Here is a 23,650-nt window from a genome sequence, read left to right as displayed (position 1 = left end):
TTAATAAAAATTATCCCCTAATAAATATTATTTTTTTAAATACTTATTTTTCTTAATCTATGTGAACAATCTTAATCATCCTTTACTTTGAGACAAAGGAAATAATAAATTGGAATTCCTTTGAATAAAAAGCTCTTGACTTTGTCAAATTATCTTAAGGCCAGAGTGTTACACAATTTTTTTTAACTAACCACGTGATACAAACATCTCATGCAACATGAACTTGCATTTGTACAAGACAAGAAGGAAAAACAAAAGCAGATAGAGAGAGAGGGAATTATCAAGAATATCAAGTGGCAAAATTATACCAAAAAAATAAATTGTTTGAAATTATATTTTTGGGCAAATTAGTTTTAAATTACTACTATTGTGGTACAAAGGCCCACTTTTCAGTTACATTCATGTATCAATAAAAGGAGTGGCTTCATGATTAATATAGTACTGCATGTAATTGATTTGTCATGCTTGCTACAGTTGGAATTTGGTTAGCATCGCCATCGAGCGTATTTTATAAAGGTTTTGGCAACTCATTTTAGTGAATACGGCTTGAGCTCTCTTGTTTATAGGGTTTTGACTATATTTCACAAGTTATGTTTAATTAGCTAATTTATAATTTATTTGATTAATTTGTAAATTTATTTTATTAATAGTAAATGATTTAATAATAATAATAATATCCTTTCATATACACTAAAAAGTCACTCGTGCCGATGCACGGACTAATACGCGTTATTTGAGTAATAATAAGGTCAAATATTACTATATGTCTACATAATGAATATGAAACTATCCTGATGTAATTGTGGTATTATTGTGATTATCATGAGTTACATGTTGTTGTAGTGAATGAGAGGGTTGCACAATGAACAAAAATGAATCTATTGATCACATATATAGATAAGATTACGGAAATTTTAAAAATCCCAAATAGAATGTTTGATAATATATGTTGTTCGTTTAATTATATTAAAAAACATAACAAATAATATCATTTAAGTAAACATTTCAACCAAATATGATATTCTTTATACATATTGTGTTGACATATTATATACGGTATGCTATATATGTTTAACACAAAAAATAAGTTTGAATTACAAATATTATAAGTAATGGTTTGCATATTTGATAAAGGGGATAGGCGTGTGTTGATCCTTCTTGAAAAAGTCAGGATGTTGGAACCTATAAAAACGTTGGCAAAGTTAAAGATGTAGTTCATTATTATTTGTTGAAATTGTAGAAGCAAAACTTCATGGTGAATCAAAGGTAATTCAAAGGTGTTTTGATGATAACAATGATGATAACAAAAGATGATGACAAAGGTGATGACAAAAAGCTCAAAGATCAATCAAAGAACAACTCAAGTGAATCAAAGAACAATCAAAGAACAACTCAAGTGAATCAAAAACAATTCAAGAGTTCAAGATAAGAATCAAGAAGAATTCAAGACTCAAGAAGAAAGTTTAGAGTCAAAAATCAAGATTCAAGGTTCAAGATCTCAAGAATCAAGATCAAGATTCAAGACTCAATATTCAAGAATCAAGAGAAGGCTTAATCAAGATAAGTATGAAAAGTCTTTCTCAAAAATTGAGTAGCACATGATTTTTCTCAAAACATGTTTACCAAAGAGTTTTTACTCTCTGGTAATTGATTACCAGATTGTTGTAATCGATTACCAGTAGCAAAATTGTTTTGAAAAAGTTTTCAAATTGAATTTACAACGTTCCAATCAATTTCAAAAAGTTGTAATTGATTACAATGTTTTGGTAATCGATTACCAGTGCCTTTGAACGTTGAAATTCAAATTCAAATGTGAAGAGTCACATCCTTTCACATAAAAGCCTTGTGTAATCGATTACACTGATTTGTTAATCGATTACCAGTGATTGTTTCTGAATAAATCAAAAGATGTAACTCTTCAAAAAGTTTTTGATTTTTTTAAATTGGTTTTAAGTTTTTCTAAAAGTTATAACTCTTCTAAATGGTCTTCTTGACCAGACATGAAGAGTCTATAAAAGCAAGGCTTTATTTTGCATTTTCAATTTCATTCATTCAATCTTGAATACTTTTCCAATCAATCTCTTACAATCCTTTACAAGCCTTGAATCTCTTTGAACTTCTTCTTCTTCTTTGTACCAAAAGCTTTCTAAAGTTTTCTAGTTTTCTAAACCTTGAAAACTTGTGCTATTCATCTTTTCATTCTCTTCTCTTTTTGCCAAAAAGAATTCGCCAAGGACTAACTGTCTGAATTCTTTTTGTGTCTCACTTCTCCCTTTTCCAAAAGAACAAAGGACTAACCGCCTGAATTTTTTTGTGTCTCCCTTCTCCCTTGTCAAAGAATTCAAAACGACACAGTCTGAGAATTCTTTTGATTCTTCCCTTTCCTTAATACAAAAGTGTTCAAAGGACTAACCGCCTGAGAATTCTTTTGTATCCCCATTCACAAAGTATCAAAGGTTTAACAGCATGAGATCTTTGTCTTAACACATTGGAGGTTACATCCTTTGTGGTACAAGTAGAGGGTACATCTACTTGGGTTTGACTGAGAACAAGAGAGGGTACATCTCTTGTGGATCAATTCTAGTGGAGGGTATATCCACTAAGTTCAAAGAGAACAAGGGAGGGTACATCCCTTGTGGATCTTTGCTTGTAAAAGGATTTTTACAAGGTTGAAAGAAATCTCAAGGACCGCAGGTTTCTTGGGGACTGGATGTAGGCACGGGTTGTTGCCGAACCAGTATAAAAACTCTTGTGTGTTTGTCTCCTTCTTCCCTACTCTTTTACTTTCCGCTGTGCATTTAATTTCCATTTTTACTTTCTGTTAAGTTTCTCTTTTACTCCTTATTCTCTTAACAATTTAGTAAAAGCCTTAGAAGAGTAATTTTTTAATTAGTAAAGGTTTAGGAATAATTAATTCAACCCCCTTTCTTAATTATTCTGAGGCCACTCGATCCAACAAGTGGTATCAGAGCAGGTTTTTTGTAGAAAGTTTAACAACTTCAAGATTAATGACCTATTTAGATTCTTTGTCTTTCAAAAGTATTTTCAGGAATAGGTTATTCCAAGATCATGATGAAGACCAATTCAACTTGTGTCTCATGATAAAATCTCATGAGAACAACAAAGAAGATTCTGTAAGGAAGAAGTGATACATAGACAGTGGATGTTCCAAGCATATGACAGGAGATGTATCCAAATTTACAACCATTTCCCTCAAGAAAAGTGAACATGTTACATACGGCGACAACAATATCAGTAAAATCTCAAAAGAGGTAACATTTAAGTCATCTCTATGAATTAAGGTATGATTAGTATTTTCAGTTAAGTTATTTTTGTGGATAATAGAAAATAATTGTTGAAATTGTTTGATTGTGTTTACAAGGTTTAATTAACTATATTTAGTTTTTAATTTTGAATATGTATGATTAATTGAATTTTGTTTGAATTGATTAATGCTTGAATTGCTTGTGTTTTGTTTCTAAATTGATTGGGGACTGGACGTAGGCACGGGTTGTGGCTGAACCAGTATAAATCTTGTGTTTGTCTTCTTCTTCCCTACACTCTTTATCTTTCCGCTATGTACTTTTTATTTCCGCTTTACTTGTGTCTAAGTTATTGTTTCTGTTGTTTACTTTCGCATAACTTAGTAGTAAAGCCTAATTGAATCTAGTGACATTAAGAAGGATAAATTTTTAATTAGTCAAGACATATTCATAATTAATTCAACCCCCCTTCTTAATTATTCCGAGGCCACTTGATCGAATAAGATATTCTCCATCACTAAAAAACACATCTTCATTTCTACTTTCTTTCCTTTACATATCACATGATTAGTGTTACGTCCTCTTCCATGTGTTTATTTTCCGATTATCTTTCTCTTTTAAGTTTTAAAATTCTCATTTTGTCCTTGTTTCATCGATGTGTCAACAATATAGGATTATTGGAGTCATATAATTAGACCAATAATTTATTTATTAAAAAATGAATGAAAATGACTTATAAACTTTGATAATTTTACTCTCCTCAAGTATAATTGAATAAATGAATATATTATGCGCAAATTATATTGTTATTTAATCATAAAATTATCATATATGATAAATTTAATAATTTTTATAATAATTATTTTATATGTTATACTAAAAAAATTTATGATTGATTAATAATAGAAAAACTTTGATAAGAAATCAAAATTTTGAATACACTTTCATATAAAATTTCTTATACTACTTAAATTGTTGTATCTATTATATAAAATTTCTTATACTACTAAAAATTGTTTTCTATTATTATATTTCTTCTCTGAAGGTCTAAAAATTGTTTTCTATTATTATGCTCTTTAATATATTTATATATTCTTTTAAGATGAATGAAAATGACTTGTTAACTACTAAAATTGGTGTATCTATTATTATATTTGGCATATGAGTTTGGATAAGGAGGTCATTCCATGGTATTAGAAGGTCCCATCAGAAGGTCTCATCAAACTATACTATTATATATATATATATATATATATATATATATATATATATATATATATATATATATATATATATATTATTTTAAAGTGAATGAAATGACTTATAAATTTTGATAGTTTTACCCTCTCCAACTAAAATTTAATAAATGAATAATATGTGCACAAATTATATTATTATTTAATCACAAAATTATCATATATGATAAATTTATTAATTTTTATAGTAAGTATATTGAAAAAAAGTTATTAAAATTTATAATAATAATTTTATAAGTTATGCTGGAAAAAATTATGATTGATTAATGATATAAAAACTTTTGCCGAAATTAAACTTTTAAATAAACTTTGATATAAAATTTCTTATATTATGAAAATTGATGTATCTATTATTATATTTTAAAACAAAATTAAGCATAATTTTTATTCAATATATTTTAAAATAAAAAAAGTTGATAGGGTGCAAAGTGTTTGCAGGGGAAAAGAGTGTGTGGACTAGGAGCGCAGGCTATGGCTATGGCAGAAGACAAAAAAGAATGGTGGTAACAAAAGCAACATTCAATGCGATAGTATAAAAGCTAATGCCTCATCATCATTACTCTTTGATATTTCCAAAAAAGCTTTAGTTAGACAAACCCATACAACATTCTCATACCATACCACTTGTATCTTTCTCCATATGTGTTTGGTTTAGAAATACAAATAAAAAATAAAAGGTGAAAAATAATTTTTTTTTATTATCAAAACTCTCATTTTACCCCTTGGTCAACTCATGTGTCAATAACATAAAATGTTTATTTTGATCATTTAACCTACCTATACTTTTTATATGTTTAAAATGATGATTTTTCTAGGCTACTCTTCTACATATTTATATACTTTTTTATATATTTACTATATATATACTAAAAATAACTTTTTAAAAATTTGAATGACTAATAAAAAATATTTTTGAAGGAATTTTTAAAAATAATTAACAAGTTTTAAAAAACATATTTAAGCCTTAAAAAATTAATCAGTACTACTAAAATATGTAGCAAAAGAAAATATCTATATAAAATCATATAAAGGAATATAGAGAATATGAAAAAAAAAAATAGTCTTCAATATATCCCAACATATTGTTTTTAAATTTTACGAAATAGTGTTGAATTAAAGCGAAAAAATTATAATTACTTAAAATAGTTGATTTAAGAGATTTGTTATATGTGGTAGCGTTGGATGCAAAACAATCGTGAGTGTGAAACAATAATTTGTAATTGAGATGTTTCGGGAATATGTTCAATTTAAATTATGATAGTGAAATGAAAGGAAAAAGTGGGATGAAAATGAAAAGCTAAAAGTTTCGGCCACCCTTATCCACTCCTTCATTTCAGCCACCCTTATATGAACATCAAACTTTATCCACAGTGGATAAAAACAAAAGTTGATATCAATTAACTATATCTCTCAATTGGTTCTTCAAGGATGAACTTGTCACCAAAATGTACAACATGCTTACAATACAGCACTCCTACATATGTTATCCTTGCATAGGTTATCTTTGATTAAAATTATAAAGTCTATCTAATCTCAGAATCCTTCTGGAGAGGTATTAGAGTAGCAAGCAGTGACTTTGGATTAGGACACTCTTGTGGTTCAGAGGAAAACATTGTGAAGGTAGACGCACTAATTCAGTCCAATCAACATTTGTAAGCTCTCCATCTAAGCAAGAGTTTGATAACATCTGAAGGTTCTTGTCTCTAATCAAAGTCAATTCAAATGTTATGGTTACCTACATTCAGTAACTGAACTAAAACACTTAGATTGTTTTATACATAGGTGACTTAACATTAAAAAATAAAGTTGGAACGGTGGGAAGAGGAAGGAAGATTCTGGAGTTGGATGGGGAAGTGGGAAAGGCAAGTGTGGGGAAGGGAGAAGGTTCTGATGGGAAAAAGAAGAGGGGTTGGAAAGTGGGAAAGACAACATGGGAAAGGAGGAAGGTTCTGGTGGGGAAAAGAAGAGGGGTGGGGAAGTGGGAAAGGCAACATGGGGAAGGGTGAAGGTTCTAATGGGAAAGTGGGAAAGACAACACGAGAAGGGTGAAGGTTCGTGGGGAAAAGAAGAGGGTGGGAAAGTGAGAAAGACAACATGGGGAAGAGTGAAGGTTGTAGAGTAAAAAAGTGAAGTGGAGTAATTGAAAAAAAAATAAAATAGCGGCAATAAAAAGTGGAGAATTATAGTAAAATGAAAAATTAAATTAATTATTTTACTGCAATAATTATTGTGATTTATTGCGATTTAGGCAGAGCTACAGAGGAAGAAAGGTCTAGTATCATTTCTAAATTGCTTGCTCTAATATGTATGATTTCATGGGTTACTTGATGTAACTGCCCTGCAATGGGGAGTGGGAAAGTCCCTATTCAAGTCACGTCTAATAAAAATAAGAGTACAAAGTCTGGCAAAGTATAATATTTAAATGTAACTGAAAAGATATATTTGATACATAATAATATGGATTTTGAATAATTGAATAAACATAATGAAAAAAATATAAATCTAATAAAAATAAAATACAAAGTCTGGTAAAAAATAATATTTAATATTTAAATGTAACTGAAACGATATATATATTTGATACATAATAATAATATGGATTTTGATTAATTGAATAAGCATAATGAAAAGAAATATAAATCTAATAAAAATAAAAGTACAAAGTCTGGAAAAATATAATATTTAATATTTAAATGTAACTGAAAAGATATATTTGATACATAACAATAAGGATTTTGAATAATTGAATAAACATAATGAAAATAAATATGAATGGAAAAGGTGATTGCTTCAAGAAACACCGAAATAGTGTGAAATAATGAGAGGAAGAGGTTCAAAATCTAAGAAATAAATGGAGTTGAGCTAAGCTGATAACATAATGAATGACTTTAAACTTAAAGCTTTAAAATGGTCATTAACAAATTGAACCTCACTCTAACAAAGTTCACAAATAACAATATAATTCATGCTTGCATGTCGTTTGACTACTCATATAACATAAGGTAGAGAAAATATGGTCAAAAAAAGGAAAGAAGAAAAAAATGGTTCATCTCATCTTGATAGCTGAGGGTGCAACTGCAATTTGTGAGTTATAGTTCGACCAAGGTGACCTTCAACAACTTTTTTCAACCGTGGAATTTTCTTTACTGCAGCAGCAGCCTTGCAAACAACAAGCGACGCTGCCAAAATAGCATTGGCTCTAAGCTGAAACTTTCAACTGTAGAAATGGAAGATTCAATAAGTCAAATTCAATGTATGATGGATGAGAATAGACACTTACCCATGACTTGTGACTACTTGTAGAAAACATCTTGATTCATTAAATGAAAAACATCAATAAATCCATTATATCCCGAAAAACGAAAATGAAGAAAATAAAAAAAAAATTAAAGAAAGGGAAGATTCAATAAGTCAAATTCAATGTGATAGTTAATGAATTATCAGCTACTATCTATGATAAATGACTTATAATTTGGTATAATCTTGGCAAACTCATATGTATGATTGAAAATTCATAAATTAGTATAAAGTGTCTCTATTCCATACAACTACATTGTTCACTTTCAAATTTAAAATCAGATGTATATGATTAAAGATTCATAAATTAGTATAAAGTGGCTCTATTCCATACAACTACATTGTTCACTTTCAAATTTAAAATCACATGTTATTAAATTTATTTGACATATGTAACTATTGGAATAAAGTTTTGAGCATTCATAATGTCACTTTATGCTTAGCATTTTGGTCCTAACAAAATAACACAATAACTACTCCTACACAAACTCAATAATAAAAAACACTTAATGCCAAATTGCAAATAAAGCCAACACCACCACTACTCAAATTTTTCCTTCATAACAGACTCAGTTGAGCACTAACAACATTGAGAAAGAGTAATTGTAAGTAGAAGTGTATTTTTACTTAGTTCATAGAGTTATAAATCATGTAAGAAATTTAGAGTACACTCATAATTTTATAATTTTATTTTTCTTAAATTAAACAAAAGACACATTATCAATATTTGTTGACCTTTTTTCTGTATTATACAATATGTGAAGATTTTTAATCATAAAAAATATATGGATGAGAATAGACACTTACCCGTGACTTCTTGCTGCTCGTAGAAAACATCTTGATTCCTTAAATGAAAAACATCAAGAAATCCATTATACCCCAAAAAACAAAAATGAAGAAAATTAAAATATATATATATATATATGAAATAGTTGTAACAAATATGCAATGTGTGAGAGATATCCTATATCGACACATCTGTGAGGAAGAAACTTGAGAATAGTGTAAATTTATTTTACAGAGAAATAAAAAAAAACCCACCAAAAACAACTTACCCACACCTCTCAACCGTTTTGATTCCTAAAATACACAACCCAAAAATCAAAATCGTAGTGACAAAGGGGGGGAACGAAGTAGGAGAAACGATAGAAGATGGAATCTCTTCTTTCTCATGCAAAGAAAATGAAGCTTTCTCTTGCAAAGAAAACAAAGCACTACTCAGGGTTGGCGTAAAGTAAAGAAACAAAGAAAAGGTACATGTACTCATGGAGTTTAGGATAAAAATCGCAGCTTAGATGTGTTTATGAACCACTACTCATCGAGTTAAACTGTAAAGTAAAGAAACAAAGAAAATGAACATGTACTCATGGAGTTTGAGATAAATAAATCACAATTTTTGTGTGTTTATGAACCGCTACTCATGGAGTTCAACTGTAAAGTAAAGAAACAAAGAAAATGAACTTGTACTCACACCGCAACAAAAACGCATAAAATGATTAAGATCCTACAGGAATCATACACAATACAAGTCAAAAAAGCCGAGAACACGACGATGGAAATGAAAACTTACAAACACGGGAGGTGCACACAGGAGGGAAATGAAATTAGAAAATGGGGAGGACGGGGAGAGAATGGAAACCAAAATGGGTTGGTGGTCAAAGACGGGAATAGCAAATGGCACTCTAACCCCACAACCCATCGATTACAGCAGCTCATTGGAAATGCAAATATCTCGAGAACAGAAGAAACACATAGATATGTGCAGCGAATTAATTATAATAATTTATAATATTTACAATAATGAGAAAAATAAATATAGGCTGACATTGATGTTTTTGGGCAGGAAATGGCGACACGTAGGAAAAAAATGTCCACGTGAGCAATGTCAGGGTCTTATTTGTATAATAGTAGTTGATATTTGATGTTGTAACAATAATTTATGGCAAACAAAAAAATTACTGGCTGAGTTGCTGACAATGTCGCTTTCTTTAAGACGTTTCGTGGCACTGCCAAAAACTGTGGAAGCAGACTATCAACCATGAAGTCCTCAAGATAAAACAACCCAGATCACTGTATAAGATTCCCACTGCACTGAGGGAACCTTTTCTAGAACTACACCCTCTTGTATGACTTGAAAAGTCACTCTAAAGCCACCCGTAAATATGACTTGAAAAGTCACTCTAATAGCCAACCGAAAAATATGACTTGAAAAGTCACTCTTATAGCCAACCGAAAACATGACTTAAAAAGTCGCTCTTATAGCCAACCGAAATTATGACTTAAAAGTCACTCTTATAGCCAACCAAAAATATGACTTAAAAAGTCACTCTTATAGACAACCAAAATTATGACTTAAAAAGTCACTCTTATAGCCAACCAAAAATATGACTTAAATAGTCACTCTTATAGCCAACCGAAATATTAGAGCGACAGAAAGAAAGAGGGAGAAGTTTTCCGGAAATGCATCGGCTGAAATATGGGAGGGAGAAAGAAAAGTTGAGGAAATGCTTCTCAACTGGGACAAGAAAAAAATGAAGAAATGGGATATCTATATATAGGGAGTAAAACACTATTCAAGTGTTTATCCTGAGCGATGTGGGACTTGAAGCCTTTTTTTTCTTCTTTTTTTTTTCAAACTTTCACCCATTTTTATCCTTTGTTCTAACAATCCCCCACTTGAAATTTGAAAAGAAATTTTTTGAGGATTTCATAAAATTGTGCATAAACAAAGGTGTCATACAACTTGAACCTTTGCATAGTGAGTAAGATTCAAATTTTACAAGAGTGACTCGAAGTCTTGAACTCTATCTCCGACATCAAACCACACAATCTTTTGATAGGTGTATTCTATAAAGCCCGTGCATTAAAGGTCATGCACGTCTATCCCGATATAGTGAACACTCTAGAAATTTTTGTCCAAAATTCCATATGAAGCGGCCCCCACTTCAACATTCATATAGGTGAGTCTATCAAGAGTACTCCTGTAGCCTAGGTACTCCACTCAACATAGAGTATAGATCTCATTAAGAATTACGAATTTTTTTTCCATAACTCATCCTCTTGTTACTTCAGGAATCATACTACTTTCACTTATAACAGCATGTTCATCTCATATCACTTCATAACTTGTTATTACCCATTGAACCTAGTTCTTGGGATCTCCAATCATTTAGGTCGGGTTACCATCATAAATGATCATCGCAGTAAGGGCAATAGTCTCATTCTTTTAGAAGTGTTATGGACTTTCTCTCTAGCTAATCCTTTCGTCAAAGGATATGCTAAATTATCATCAGTGCGTACGTGATCCACTAATAGCTTCTGTTGAGAGTAATTCTCTAACAGTGTTGTGCTTACGACGTATATATCGTTTCTTACCATTGTAATAATGGTTCTCAATTTTTGCAATAGTCGTGGTACTATCGCAATGGATCAACACAGTTGGTATCTGTCTTTTCCATAACGAAATCTCTGCAAGTAAGCTTCTCAGCCAACTTGCTTCCTCACTAGCAGTTGCTAGTGCGATCATCTCAGATTCCATAGTGGACTGAGCTAAGACAGCCTGTTTCTTTGACTTCCAAGAAACAGCCCCATCAGCTATGCTAAATATATAGTCGTTGGTTGCTTTGGAATCATCTGAAAGAGTGTTCCAATCTGCATCGTTGTATCCTTCAAGTACAGCAAAAAAACCTTTTATAATGTAATCCCAGGTTTATGGTTCTTTTAAGGTACCTCATTACCCTTTCAATAGCATGCTAGTGCTCCATACTAGGTCTACTGGTAAATCTGCATAATAATCCCACAACATAGGCTATGTCGGGTCTAGTACAATCAGTGGCATACCTAAGGCTACCAATGATACTTGCATACTCAGTTTGTCGTATACCTTCACCAGTGTTCTTAAACAGTTTTACACTTGGATCATATGGTGTACTAGCAGGTTTACAGTCAAAGTAGTCATATTTCTTTAAGATCTTCTCAATGTAGTGAGATTGATCCAGAGAAATTCCCTCTTTTGACCAAGTAATCTTAATACCAAGGATTACACTTGCTTCTCCGAGGTCTTTCATATCAAAGTTGTTACACAACAATGATTTCACATCTAATTGGTTTGTAGCTAGGAGGCAAGTCTACTAAATGTCAGGTCTTGTTAGATTCTAAAGAATCCATCTCATTATTAATGGCTTCTTGTCACAAGTCAGCATCCAAAGAAGACAAATCTTCTTCAAGGTCTGATGGATCCTCCTCTGATGTATAGGTCATATAATCGGGCTCATACTCTTTACCAATTCTTGCTCTCTTACCTCTTCGAGGCTCTATATCTGGTTCTGGTTGTGCAAGATTTTCACTACTAATAGCAGGAAGATGACTAGATGAAGTACCCCCACTATTCCTTAATTTAAAAGAAAATCAGAAACCAGATTCTTTCTCATCTCTGGAGTATGCATCACATCTTTGAGAATCAAATTCTTTCCAGAGGTAAACTTTAGTTCAACATCTCCAGTTCCAGCAACAGTAGTGGTGTGGGAATCACCCAGCAACACTTTCTTTTTAGAGCGACAAAAAAAGAGAGGGAGAAGTTTGCCGGGAATGCATCGGCTGAAATATGGGAGGGAGAAAGAAAAGTTGAGGAAATGCTTCTCAACTGGGACAATAAAAAATGAAGAAAGGGGCTATCTATATATAGGGAGTAAAACACTATTCAAGTGTTTATCCTGAGCGATGTGGGACTTGAAGCCTTTTTTTTTTCTTCTTCTTTTTTGTCCTATATATTTGATTTTGGTTGTGCAAGATTTTCAATACTAATAGCAAGAAGATAACTGGATGCAGTACCCCCACTATTCCTTAATTTAAAAGAAAATCAGAAGCCAGATTCTTTCTCATCTCTGGAGTATGCATCACATCTTTGAGAATCAAGTTCTTTCCAGAGGTAAACTTCAGTTCAACATCTCCAATTCCAGCAACAGTAGTGGTGTGGGAATCAGCCAGCAACATTTTCTTATTCTTTTTCCAACATTCGTGTATGTTTTAAACATAGCACGATCATAGCAGACATGGCAGGAAGCGCCAGTGTCTACCCACCATCCATCTGATCCTCCAATCATATTGATCTCAGTTATCACAGTTATGTATGACTCTTGAGCAATTTTATGTATCTCATGGGATTAAGACTTTACTGATTTATCATCAGTCATTTGATACTTGAGGTGGCGGCTAACAACATATTTTTTAGTCCCAGCTTCCTCAGTATCATACTTCTTTTCCAAAGCTAGCCAAACTAATTTGGCAGACTTATATGGACTATAGTAATCATAGAGATCATTAGCTAACCCATTCAGAATGAAATTCTTGCATAGGTAATCATTTTCATTCCAAAGAGCTAATTCCATAGTCATTTTATCCTTCACTTCCATCTCAGCATCCTCAGGTACCATTGGAATATCAGTGTTCAAAACATAGGCAACTTTTCTCATAGTTAAAGAAAGCATCATCTTTTGTTGCCAACGTTTGAAATGATACCCTTCAAACCTAAAAGGTTTGTTGAGGTCATTGCTATTCGAGCCAGTAATATCTACGGTAGCCATAGCAGAACCGAAACCGTCTTAAAATTGTTGTAACAATAATTTATGGAAAATCGAAAAAATTACTGGTTGAGTCGCGGACAATGTCGCTTTCTTTAAGACGTTTCGTGGCACTGCCAAAAATTGTGCAACCAAACTATCAACCACGAAGTCCCCAGGATAAAACAGTCCAGATCACTGTATAAAATTCCCACTGCACTGAGGGAACCTTTTCTAGAATTACACCCTCTTGTATGACTTGAAAAGTCACTCTAAAGCCACCCGTAAATATGACTTGAAAAGTCACTCTAATAGCCAACCAAAATATATGACTTGAAAAGTCACTCTTATAACCAACTGAACATATGACTTAAAAAGTCGTTCTTATAGCCAACCAAAATTATGACTTAAAAGTCACTCTTATAGTCAACCAAAAATATGACTTAAAAAGTCACTCTTATAGCTAACCGAAATTATGACTTAAAAAGTCACTCTTATAGCCAACCAAAAATATGACTTAAAAAGTCACTCTTATAGCCAACCGAAATATTAGAGCGACAAAAAGAAAGAAGGAAAAGTTTGCCGAAAATGCATCAACTGAAATATGGGAGGGAGAAAGAAAAGTCGAGGAAATGCTTCTCAACTGGGACAAGAAAAAATGAAGAAAGGAGCTATCTATATATAAGGAGTAAAACACTATTCAAGTGTTTATCCTGAGTAATGTGAGACTTGAAACCTTTTTTTTTTCAAACTTTCACCCATTTTTCTCCTTTGTTCTAACAGTTGATATTCAACATTTTTTTCCTTATTTTTATTTTTCTAATAAGGAAAAATCTGAATCAACTCTCATTCCAGCTGGGTTTACCGGGTTAGGCGAGTGCAATTCTCAACTGCAATTTTCCAGAGCTTTGTTGGGGAAGGTAAATAACTTATTTGTGCTAATATGTGACTTAATACAAGTTGTTAATTGAAGATTCATATTTAATTCGTTTTTTTTTTCATGCACACATAAGTAAGGCATGAATTGCTTTGACAAACGTAATTTTAAGGCAAGAGAATATTTACTTAAGCATGCTCTAAGTAGTTGATTACTCGAGATTGAATAAAATTGTTTATGATTCAAGTGCGTACAGTAATTTTGTAGGTGAACATGCCATTGACACTACCAGATAGTACTAGGAGTAACCATCGAATTTGAAATTAAGCAATCACATTCATGATTTGTTTAAACAATTTACACTGTTATTAGAAAAAAAATCATAAAATGTACCAATATATTTTGAATTGAATAAAAATTTACAAAAGATAAATTAGAAAATATAAAATGTTTTTAGTATTAATTGTATATTTTATTGTAGAAGATATATAAATATTAAATTCTCATAAAAGAAGGGTTTGCATCTAATATCCGACTGTGATGTGAACAAAAATGCTTTTGAAGAAAGATACCGATGAGAAAGAAAAAAAATACCTTCTGACCAGAAGGGTTTGCATTTAATATCCGATTTGCGAAATATTAAACTAAATTATTTAAATCAAAACACATATCTTTGTTAAGATGGTATATCAAAATTTAATATATAATCATATTCAATTTAATTAAGAGGGCATAGTATTACAATAATATTAAAATTTATTTTATCTAAAAAATGTATTTGATCTGATATAATGTGTTAAGATTTAAGAAAACAAATTTGCTCTCCATGATTTTTTTTACATGAGTATATTCCTTTGAAGTAATCTTATTGAGACATTGTGTAATATTAATTGTGAACACTTCTATCAACAATAATTCTTAAATTAAAGTTACATTTCTATCTATAAGAATTCAAACCTTGATTAGTAAATATCTAAATATTTAAAAGAACAAAACAAAATATAAAAAAAATGCTTAATTAATACTTTTATTCAAGAGTAAGAACTCATATTTTTTTAATAATTAATAATATTGTGATTATTAAAGATGGTTAGACGTATTCTTTATGAAATTAATCCTAATAATTAATTCTAATAACCATAAAAGGTATCCTTCATTTTAAAATAAGTATTATATTTTGAGGGAAAAAAATTGTCTCAAAATAAATGTTATATTTAATTTTTTTAATGCAATATTAATTAATTTTTTTCACTAATATCTTTAATAAATGTCACTTTAGATTTAATATGTAATATTAATATTAAATTTAATTTGATAAAATTATCACTTTCTTTAATTTATTTATTATATTTTTTTAGTATATATAAAATAATATAGAATAACACTTGTTTTTGCGCCGTGAGAGTATTACTTAAAAAAGATATGCGACATTGTACTTTATTATTCATGATAAGATATAATAGAAACAGAAAGAGAAAAAAAAATTAATTTTTATGAATTATTAATATAAATTATACACAACTAATTAATAAACAATATTTAAAGTATAACTTTTAAATATTATAAAAGTTAACAAAATTATATAGCTTTTTTTATACAAAGTATATTAACAAATCTCTAATTTATAATGATTTATTTCAAATACATATCAATGTAAATAATTTTACCGTTTCATCTTATTATAGATTACTACATATAGTGCGATTATTAATTTTATTTAAATTCAATGGCCCTGCATTATTGATATAACATTTTTTACATTATCGATCAATAAAAAAATTATTATTAATATGATTTTTATTAAAATTAATATAAAATTTACCAAAAAAAATTATATAAAAAACTTAATATAAATTAACAAACTTATTATATATAATATAGTAATTTATGATTAAAAGATTATATAAGATTATTTTATACCTACAATTCAAAGTTTATTTGCTCTTTTTTCTGAATTTTTTATTTTCTCTTCTTATAATCATAAAGTATATTTATGTTCATTTTTAATTACTAGGTATAAAAGCTTTTTACATGCCTGATGCATATGAGTAAACAAAAAACAGTCAATTCATAGATAAGAGATATCATTTCCCCCCAAAAAGATAAGAAAAATATAAATGAGAACAAAGGTTAAAGGCGATGTAACTATCCCTGATTAATGAAGTAATTAAAAAATAATTATGAAATAATTAAAAAATAAAATATACTACGAGGGTTACAATTGCTTCAGTGTAGTACGCACAGCAATGAATGCCTACTTTCTCTCTTCCTCCTATATACATCATCAAATGGTGCGTTTTCATTTGCGTTCTATTATTTTTGTTTCATTGACGCATTACTATTACTCTCTCTGAGTCATTCACTCACTCCTCTCTCTTCTCTGTTTCATTGCTTCTTGTTGTCAACTATGAACGCTCTTGCAGCCACCAACCGCAACTTTCAACGTGCAGCTCGCATTCTTGGTTTGGATTCCAAGCTTGAGAAGAGCCTCCTCATACCCTTCAGAGAAGTCAAAGTAATCATCTTTCAAATCAACCCTTTTATGGGTCTCAATCCGTTTTCTTGTTTTCTCTCAATTTTTTCATTTGCATGGCTTTCTCTCTCACCGTCGTGGGAAAAAGTGATGATCTTTTTGTTCTATTTTTTGTGGGGTGTGTTGAAAAGGGTTTATCGTTTGTTTGTTGCGTCTGATTCGCAGGTTGAATGCACGATTCCAAAGGATGATGGAACTCTGGTTTCCTATGTGGGATTCAGGATCCAACATGATAATGCTCGTGGTCCTATGAAGGGAGGGATTCGTTATCATCCCGAGGTTCTCGTGTTTTGATCTTTTATTTGTTTTTGTTTTCTCATCAATAGATATGGATTTGGAATTTGAGTTTATGTTCAATTGGATTCCCTGTGTTTGAAAATTTCTGTGCTTGGACTCATGATACTGTGATTGTATGATTTAGCTTTCATTTGTGCAATTTGATACACCATGTTTTTGGTCAAATTAAAAATGTTTGATAAAACCCTGATGCGTAAAATAGAGGATGGATTGCAGTTCTACAATCGTTGGTGGAGAATTATTGGAAAAAAAATTTCAGATTGTATTATGGGAATGTGACAGTGGTTTGCAGGTGTACGTGATCAATGTCAGGAGCCTAATTGGAAAACTATAGGGAAGTTCTATTTGGCGAAAAGTATTTTATTTTAGTCCATACTGGTCAATCTGTTAAGAAAATGTGATTATTTAGTTATAAAACTTTTGCTAAACTGGTTATTATGATTATAATTATTATTTTATAAAAGAGGTTATACAAATTTGTGAACTATTCTCATTTTCTAAGAGTAAGAAGAGACTAATGATTTTGATATTATGTGATGTGGGTTTCAAGACATGGATCATGTCATGTGATCTGGTTACGATGCCTTGGCTTTAGTAGCCGTTGCAACGCCCACATCTGCCTGTAACGACCGTAACCGTATTTAAATTCTATGATGTTTACTCATTTTGTCGTGCCGTGCTTTAATTTGATGTGCAGATATGAATTTTTGTACATGTATGCTTTTTCTGTTGTCATAACTTTGTAATGAAATTCTAAAAATGCGTTTCAAATGTTACCTTACCTCCCTATTTAGAACTGCTGAACCCATACATGCCGCAATTCCAAAATGTGTTTCAAATGTTACCTCCCTATTTTGGACTGCTGAACCCAATCATGAGATACATACCGCAATTCCAAAATGTGTTTCAAATGTTGCCTCCTTATTTTGGACTGCTGAACCTAATCATGAGATACATGCCTAATTCAATCATGAGATACATGCCACAATTCCAAAATGCATTTCAAATGTTACTTCCTATTTAGGTCCGCTGAATCCAATAATGAGATACATGCCACATTTTCTTGCAACATGACTGCAACCGCAATTGCAATTGCAATTCAAAACCTTGGCCATGTTTATTACTTATTTTGTAATGCAGTGGTTTTGTTCTGTGTGCTAAAATTATTTTCTCGAATCTGCATTCCTTATCAGTTGTCATAAGGTCATGATGAAATTCTATAGGTGCCTTTGAATTTTTACCTTCTTATTTCAGTCCTGTGAATTCAATCATGAGATGATACATGCTGCATTTTCATTTTCATTTTGTTACTCCCCTGAGAAATGTAAATGTATTTTGATATTATAGCTATAGTTGAGATGGTTTTCCCCTCATCAGAGTCAGAGCAGCTTTTTAGGAATACTAAATAAACCCAGTCACTAACCATACAAGCTATGTATGTTAACTGTATCACAGTGCTTCAACTTTAATGTTATTCTACAAATTGCTTACCAAAAAGAGATGTTAATCTACACAATTATTCTAATAACCATTTTTGCATTTTGATACTTTTAAGTTACAGTAATGAATGTTATCAATATAAATTCCTTAATACTATTTTTGAATATCAAACTTCCAAATTCTGTGATGCCAGGTTGACCCTGATGAAGTGAATGCTCTAGCTCAGCTGATGACCTGGAAGACTGCTGTAGCAGACATTCCCTATGGAGGAGCAAAGGGTGGGATTGGCTGCAACCCAAGGGATCTGAGTATCAGTGAGTTAGAACGTCTAACTCGGGTTTTCACCCAAAAGATTCATGATCTCATTGGCATTCAGAGGGATGTTCCTGCCCCTGATATGGGAACTAATGCTCAGGTACTGATTTCACAACATAGTACTTTCCTGTCCATTTATTTTATAAATAATAGCATTCAATAGTTTCATATATCCTTTCTCATTGGTCCACTGTTGTTTCACAGACCATGGCATGGATTCTCGATGAGTATTCAAAGTTTCATGGGCATTCACCTGCAGTTGTGACAGGGAAGCCTATTGTAAGTATCAAATACACACATACGCTTAAGAGACTGCAAAATCTTCTGTTGATGTGTATATCAATGATTAGGAAATTGTCTTTGAATGTTTTTTTCCTGCAGGATCTTGGAGGTTCGTTGGGGAGGGAGGCTGCCACAGGTCTCGGAGTGGTTTTTGCAACTGAGGCTTTATTTGCTGAATATGGGAAGTCAATTTCTGATCACACATTTATCATCCAGGTATTCCTTTTCCACCATGGCAGGATATAGTATATATGCATATTAATCCCACTTTCAACATGTATTTGATTTTAATCACACTATTCAGGGCTTTGGAAATGTGGGCACGTGGGCTGCTAAGTCTATTTTTGAGAGGGGGGGAAAGGTGATTGCTGTGAGTGACATCAGTGGTGCTATCAAAAACCCAAATGGAATCGACATCCCCGCCCTTCTGAAACACAAGGATGGCAATGGTGGAGTCTTGAAGGACTTCCCAGGTGCAGAAGCAATGGATCCAAATGAATTGCTTCTTCATGAATGTGATGTTCTTATCCCTTGTGCCTTGGGTGGAGTTCTCAACAAGTATGTCTGCTTATGTCACCTTAAAATCAAATCATCAGTGTTAAAGAGTGTGTTTTCGCCGATTCCCACCTTCCAATGCACATTTAATGCTAATCCTTCTCTCACAAGTGGATTGGCATTCAACATAACCTGATTGGGTTTCAAACACATTCAAAGTGATTTTTAGTTTTTTCTTTATCTTGCTCACTAAACTTAAAAAACAGCATCCTCCTTATTTAGTTTTATCTTTTCTATTGTTCTTTTAAGTTTAACTTAACACTTTGAATCTGAAGAACTACAACCTAATTTTGGGGTATTATTCTTTTAAGGGAAAATGCTGTTGATGTGAAGGCAAAATTTGTTATAGAAGCAGCAAATCACCCCACTGACCCTGATGCAGATGAGGTAAGTTTACTGACATGTGGCTATGCCATCTGTTGTGAGATATATATCCTGAACTTACATTACATAATGAAAGTGATTTTTTTTGCAGATCTTGTCTAAGAAAGGAGTCATTATATTACCTGATATTTATGCCAATGCTGGTGGAGTGACTGTGAGCTACTTTGAATGGGTTCAGGTAAATGAAATCAACATAAACACTCAAAGCCAATCTTGAAAATCTTCCTGCTGTCTCTTTCTTAATGTTAAATCTCATTTGGCTCTATGCTGCCTTCAGAATATTCAAGGTTTCATGTGGGAGGAAGAAAAAGTAAACCATGAGCTGAAGAAGTACATGACCAGATCTTTCCGGGATATCAAGGCAATGTGTAAAATTCATAACTGTGACTTGCGAATGGGGGCCTTCACTCTAGGAGTGAACCGTGTTGCCCGTGCTACCCTTCTGAGGGGTTGGGAAGCTTAGAAATAGGTTTACTACTTAGAAAGTAGGCCTTTAAAAGGCTTTGCTTTTCTTTCTTCATTATTATTGTAGTGTTATTTGAACAATAGCAGTAATAGTCACTAGACTTGCCAATATTCTGCGAATTAGAGTTACAACCAGATTTGTTTAAAATAATTAGAGTTACAACCAGATTTGTTTAAAATATTTGGTGCATCGCGATTCTTCTTGAAACATGGTAATTATATTTTTTGTTTGTTGGTATTTTTATTTTGAAATCTTAGTCATGAAATTAACATCCTGACTAAGTCTCCATTAGTCCAAGGATGGTATGGGGGTAGAAGTACCAAACCTAGGGCATCATTAAAAGCATCTACTACTTTCAGAGTCTACTGAAACTATTGATAGGATTTAATGTCATATGAAAAGTATGGAGAAAAGTTTGGAATGCTCTCCTTCGATATCTCCATTGAAAGTGACATAGTTAAGGAAGATAAGCTATGAGGATCACTCATACAAAGTGACATAGTTAAGGAAGATAAGCTATGAGGATCACTCATACTTTAAAAGACATGTACATTGATTCCTATGTCAAGTTTCAATTCCTTGAAAATTTAGTTTCCATTAGATGTTTGGTATTTTGTAATTCTAGAGTTGCACACTATTGTATAGTTTTTAGGAATGATGTTCTTGAGGAGTTCAAAGTAGGTTTTTTGGTGAATAAGTTCAAATTAATTATCAGTTGCTGGTTGCCATGTGAATTTATTTTAAAAAATGAATGGGGAAAAAATCTTTTTAAAAAAGAAAAACAAGTCTTTGAAACAGAAATTTAGATTCGGTAGTCATTATAGGTAGAGAATGTGTTATATTTGTCAAATTGACTTAGCAATCTCAGACTCGAGAGAAAATTCCAGCATTGCAAACACAAACTTTCTGGGTCATTTGGAACTAGGACAAGTGAAGGAAATGAAATACAATGTCTAATCCATATCCATGTCTTGTTTTGCACTAACAAAATTAATAGAGCACTGTGTTAAGAGACAAATGGGGGAGGGAGAACTACAAAACAGCAATTCCACTACTCATTTTTGGAAGTGCTTGAATTCTCATCCTGCCAAGTTGCTTGCCATTGCTTGTCATATAATGTAGTCTCATCAAATAGCTTCTTAAGGTTTTCAAGGTCCTCGTTCTTTCGGATCAGAAGTACTCCCAACACTGCTACGAACAGCAGAGTTTTGCAAAAGAAGTTGCTCATTTGATCAACTAGACCTACTCCTGTCAAACTATCAACAAAATACGCCATAAAGAACCCTATCATCGCAGCACGGCCTGAATGATAATCAAAACACGAAAAAAAGTCAGCAGTGAAGGTTTTCTAATTTTTATTTGTCCCTTTGTTCTCTAATTTCACTCTGGAATGCAAATCAAAACTGACCATTGAGTAGTTCAGCTTCAGGGAGATGGAACCTTTTCATCCATGCCCACCAAGGTACGATGGAGGTGTCAAAAACTACAGGATTTTCATTGCTGGATGATTCCGGGTTATCCTCGAGCCATTTTCTCCTTCTAGCCTCTGAAAACAATTACATCCTTGGATGAAGTAAAGTCTGAAGTATTTTGAGAAGGAAAAAAATAATGGAACCAACAAAATATGAATCTAATCCTACACCAACTAAATCGAAACATAAAATGAACTCAGGCAGTGTCAAAAAGGAATGACATTGTTAATAGATGCACTTATTCCATATAATTGGCAAGGTTTTGATTGCGGTTGTAGTTTCAAACCACAAAAAAATCACAACCTGCATCAATACACTTTGCAGCATTGAACAACCATTGATTATGCAAAGAGATCAAACTCCAAGCCACGATAAGCCACACCAAAGTTTATGCAGCAATGTTAACAGAAACAAAATGGCAAGGAGAAGAACTTTAAAGAACAAAGAAAACAAACGAATCTGACATAGATATGGAGTTGGATCATGGCTGAGAAGCTATGGGGCTCTTGAACCATGTCTTATACCTCCTTTTTAATCCCAAAGAAAAAATAAATAAAAACTGAAGAACCCCAGAAGAAGAAATAACCATAGATAAGGCTATAAGGCCACAGACACCTACCAAAATTTCCCTTTTATTCAATTTCAAAGAATTTTAAAAAAAATCTCAACTTCAATTTTAAGCAAAAATTAACTTCAATTTTCGATAAAAAAAAATAAAAAAAAGTTAAAAAGGTATTGTAGCACAGTGAGCAAAAGGGATAACGTTACCAGCATCAATAACAGCATCCCAATCGGTGGTTCCATTTTTCTGAAACTGCTTCAAATCCCATGTTCCTGCAACCCACCTCGGATCCACGAAACTACTTTGAACCTTAACCACCTCACTCTCAACCGCAACAGCAGACCCATTGGTCCCCACAGAACTATTGTCCACCGGAGGCAGAGAAGGCTCCGGCACCGGCACGGCCTGCTCCGGCGGAGGCTCCACGGCGGTCCCGACGCCGTTCTCAGAAGCAGCAGCCTTCAAGGGAGAGAGAGAAAGACTCCTCGACCTGAGAGAGAAGAAAAAGTTGTTCTTGTAGACAAGACGGGGTTTCGAGGAAGAAGGAGTGGCTGAGAAATGGGTCGGAGGAGAAAACGAAGCCATGGTGGTTGACATGCTTTGCATTTGCATTAGTTTGATTGGTGTGTGAAAAGTGTGGTTGGGGGAATATCAGAACATGGTGGTTGTGGTTGAGTGAGTAACTTGGAGTGGGTGAGTTTTTCTGAGTTTCTATTTCTGGGGCTATCCTAACTCACTTGCCTCAGCCTCATAAATTATGGGCACAGGTGTGAAGTGAAAAGGGAAAAAAGGTACACTGTGCTGGCTTCGCAACTCGTTTGTCGTTTGTCCCTTCTCATCATTTCCTCATCCAATCACATGGTACTATGCAAAATCCATGGATTACACCATCTTCCAACCTACAAAAATGGCCCATCAATAGGGAGGGATGGACATAAAATGGCCCATCTATTGGCTGCTTTCTTGAGTCCAAGTAGTGTGTGTCAACTTAGGAGTTTGGATGGCTTGTGTCTCATTTTTTATTATCCTATTTTTAGGAAAGTGAATGTTTATGGATTTGAGTATATTTGGGTTTTATATAAAAAGGAAATAT

At 32.4% G+C, this 23,650-nt stretch overlaps 2 protein-coding genes across 2 annotated transcripts; one reads left to right on the top strand and one right to left on the bottom strand.

The window, feature by feature from the left end:
* The first annotated feature begins 16,546 nt into the window (after window positions 1–16,546).
* On the top strand, window positions 16,547–20,753 carry LOC100793231 (glutamate dehydrogenase 2). The gene is made up of 9 exons (XM_003524135.5): window positions 16,547–16,766; window positions 16,950–17,063; window positions 18,715–18,936; window positions 19,041–19,115; window positions 19,218–19,334; window positions 19,423–19,676; window positions 19,985–20,060; window positions 20,149–20,235; window positions 20,335–20,753. Exons 1-9 carry the CDS (start codon window positions 16,659–16,661, stop codon window positions 20,518–20,520), a joined length of 1,239 nt encoding a protein of 412 aa, XP_003524183.1. The 5' UTR covers window positions 16,547–16,658; the 3' UTR covers window positions 20,521–20,753.
* A 659-nt stretch (window positions 20,754–21,412) lies between these two features.
* On the bottom strand, window positions 21,413–23,441 carry LOC100789538 (light-harvesting complex-like protein 3 isotype 2, chloroplastic). The gene is made up of 3 exons (XM_003524128.5): window positions 22,764–23,441; window positions 21,932–22,069; window positions 21,413–21,825 (listed from the first exon to the last, which is right to left on the bottom strand). The coding sequence occupies exons 1-3, from the start codon at window positions 23,167–23,169 to the stop codon at window positions 21,575–21,577; spliced, it is 795 nt and encodes a 264-aa protein (XP_003524176.1). The 5' UTR covers window positions 23,170–23,441; the 3' UTR covers window positions 21,413–21,574.
* Window positions 23,442–23,650: the final 209 nt, after the last annotated feature.

The sequence above is a fragment of the Glycine max genome, chromosome 5 (assembly GCF_000004515.6).
Source record: "Glycine max cultivar Williams 82 chromosome 5, Glycine_max_v4.0, whole genome shotgun sequence".
Classification (NCBI taxonomy): domain Eukaryota; kingdom Viridiplantae; phylum Streptophyta; class Magnoliopsida; order Fabales; family Fabaceae; genus Glycine; species Glycine max.
Note: the sequence above shows the minus strand (reverse complement) of the source record. Positions and strands in the feature narration are given on the sequence as shown.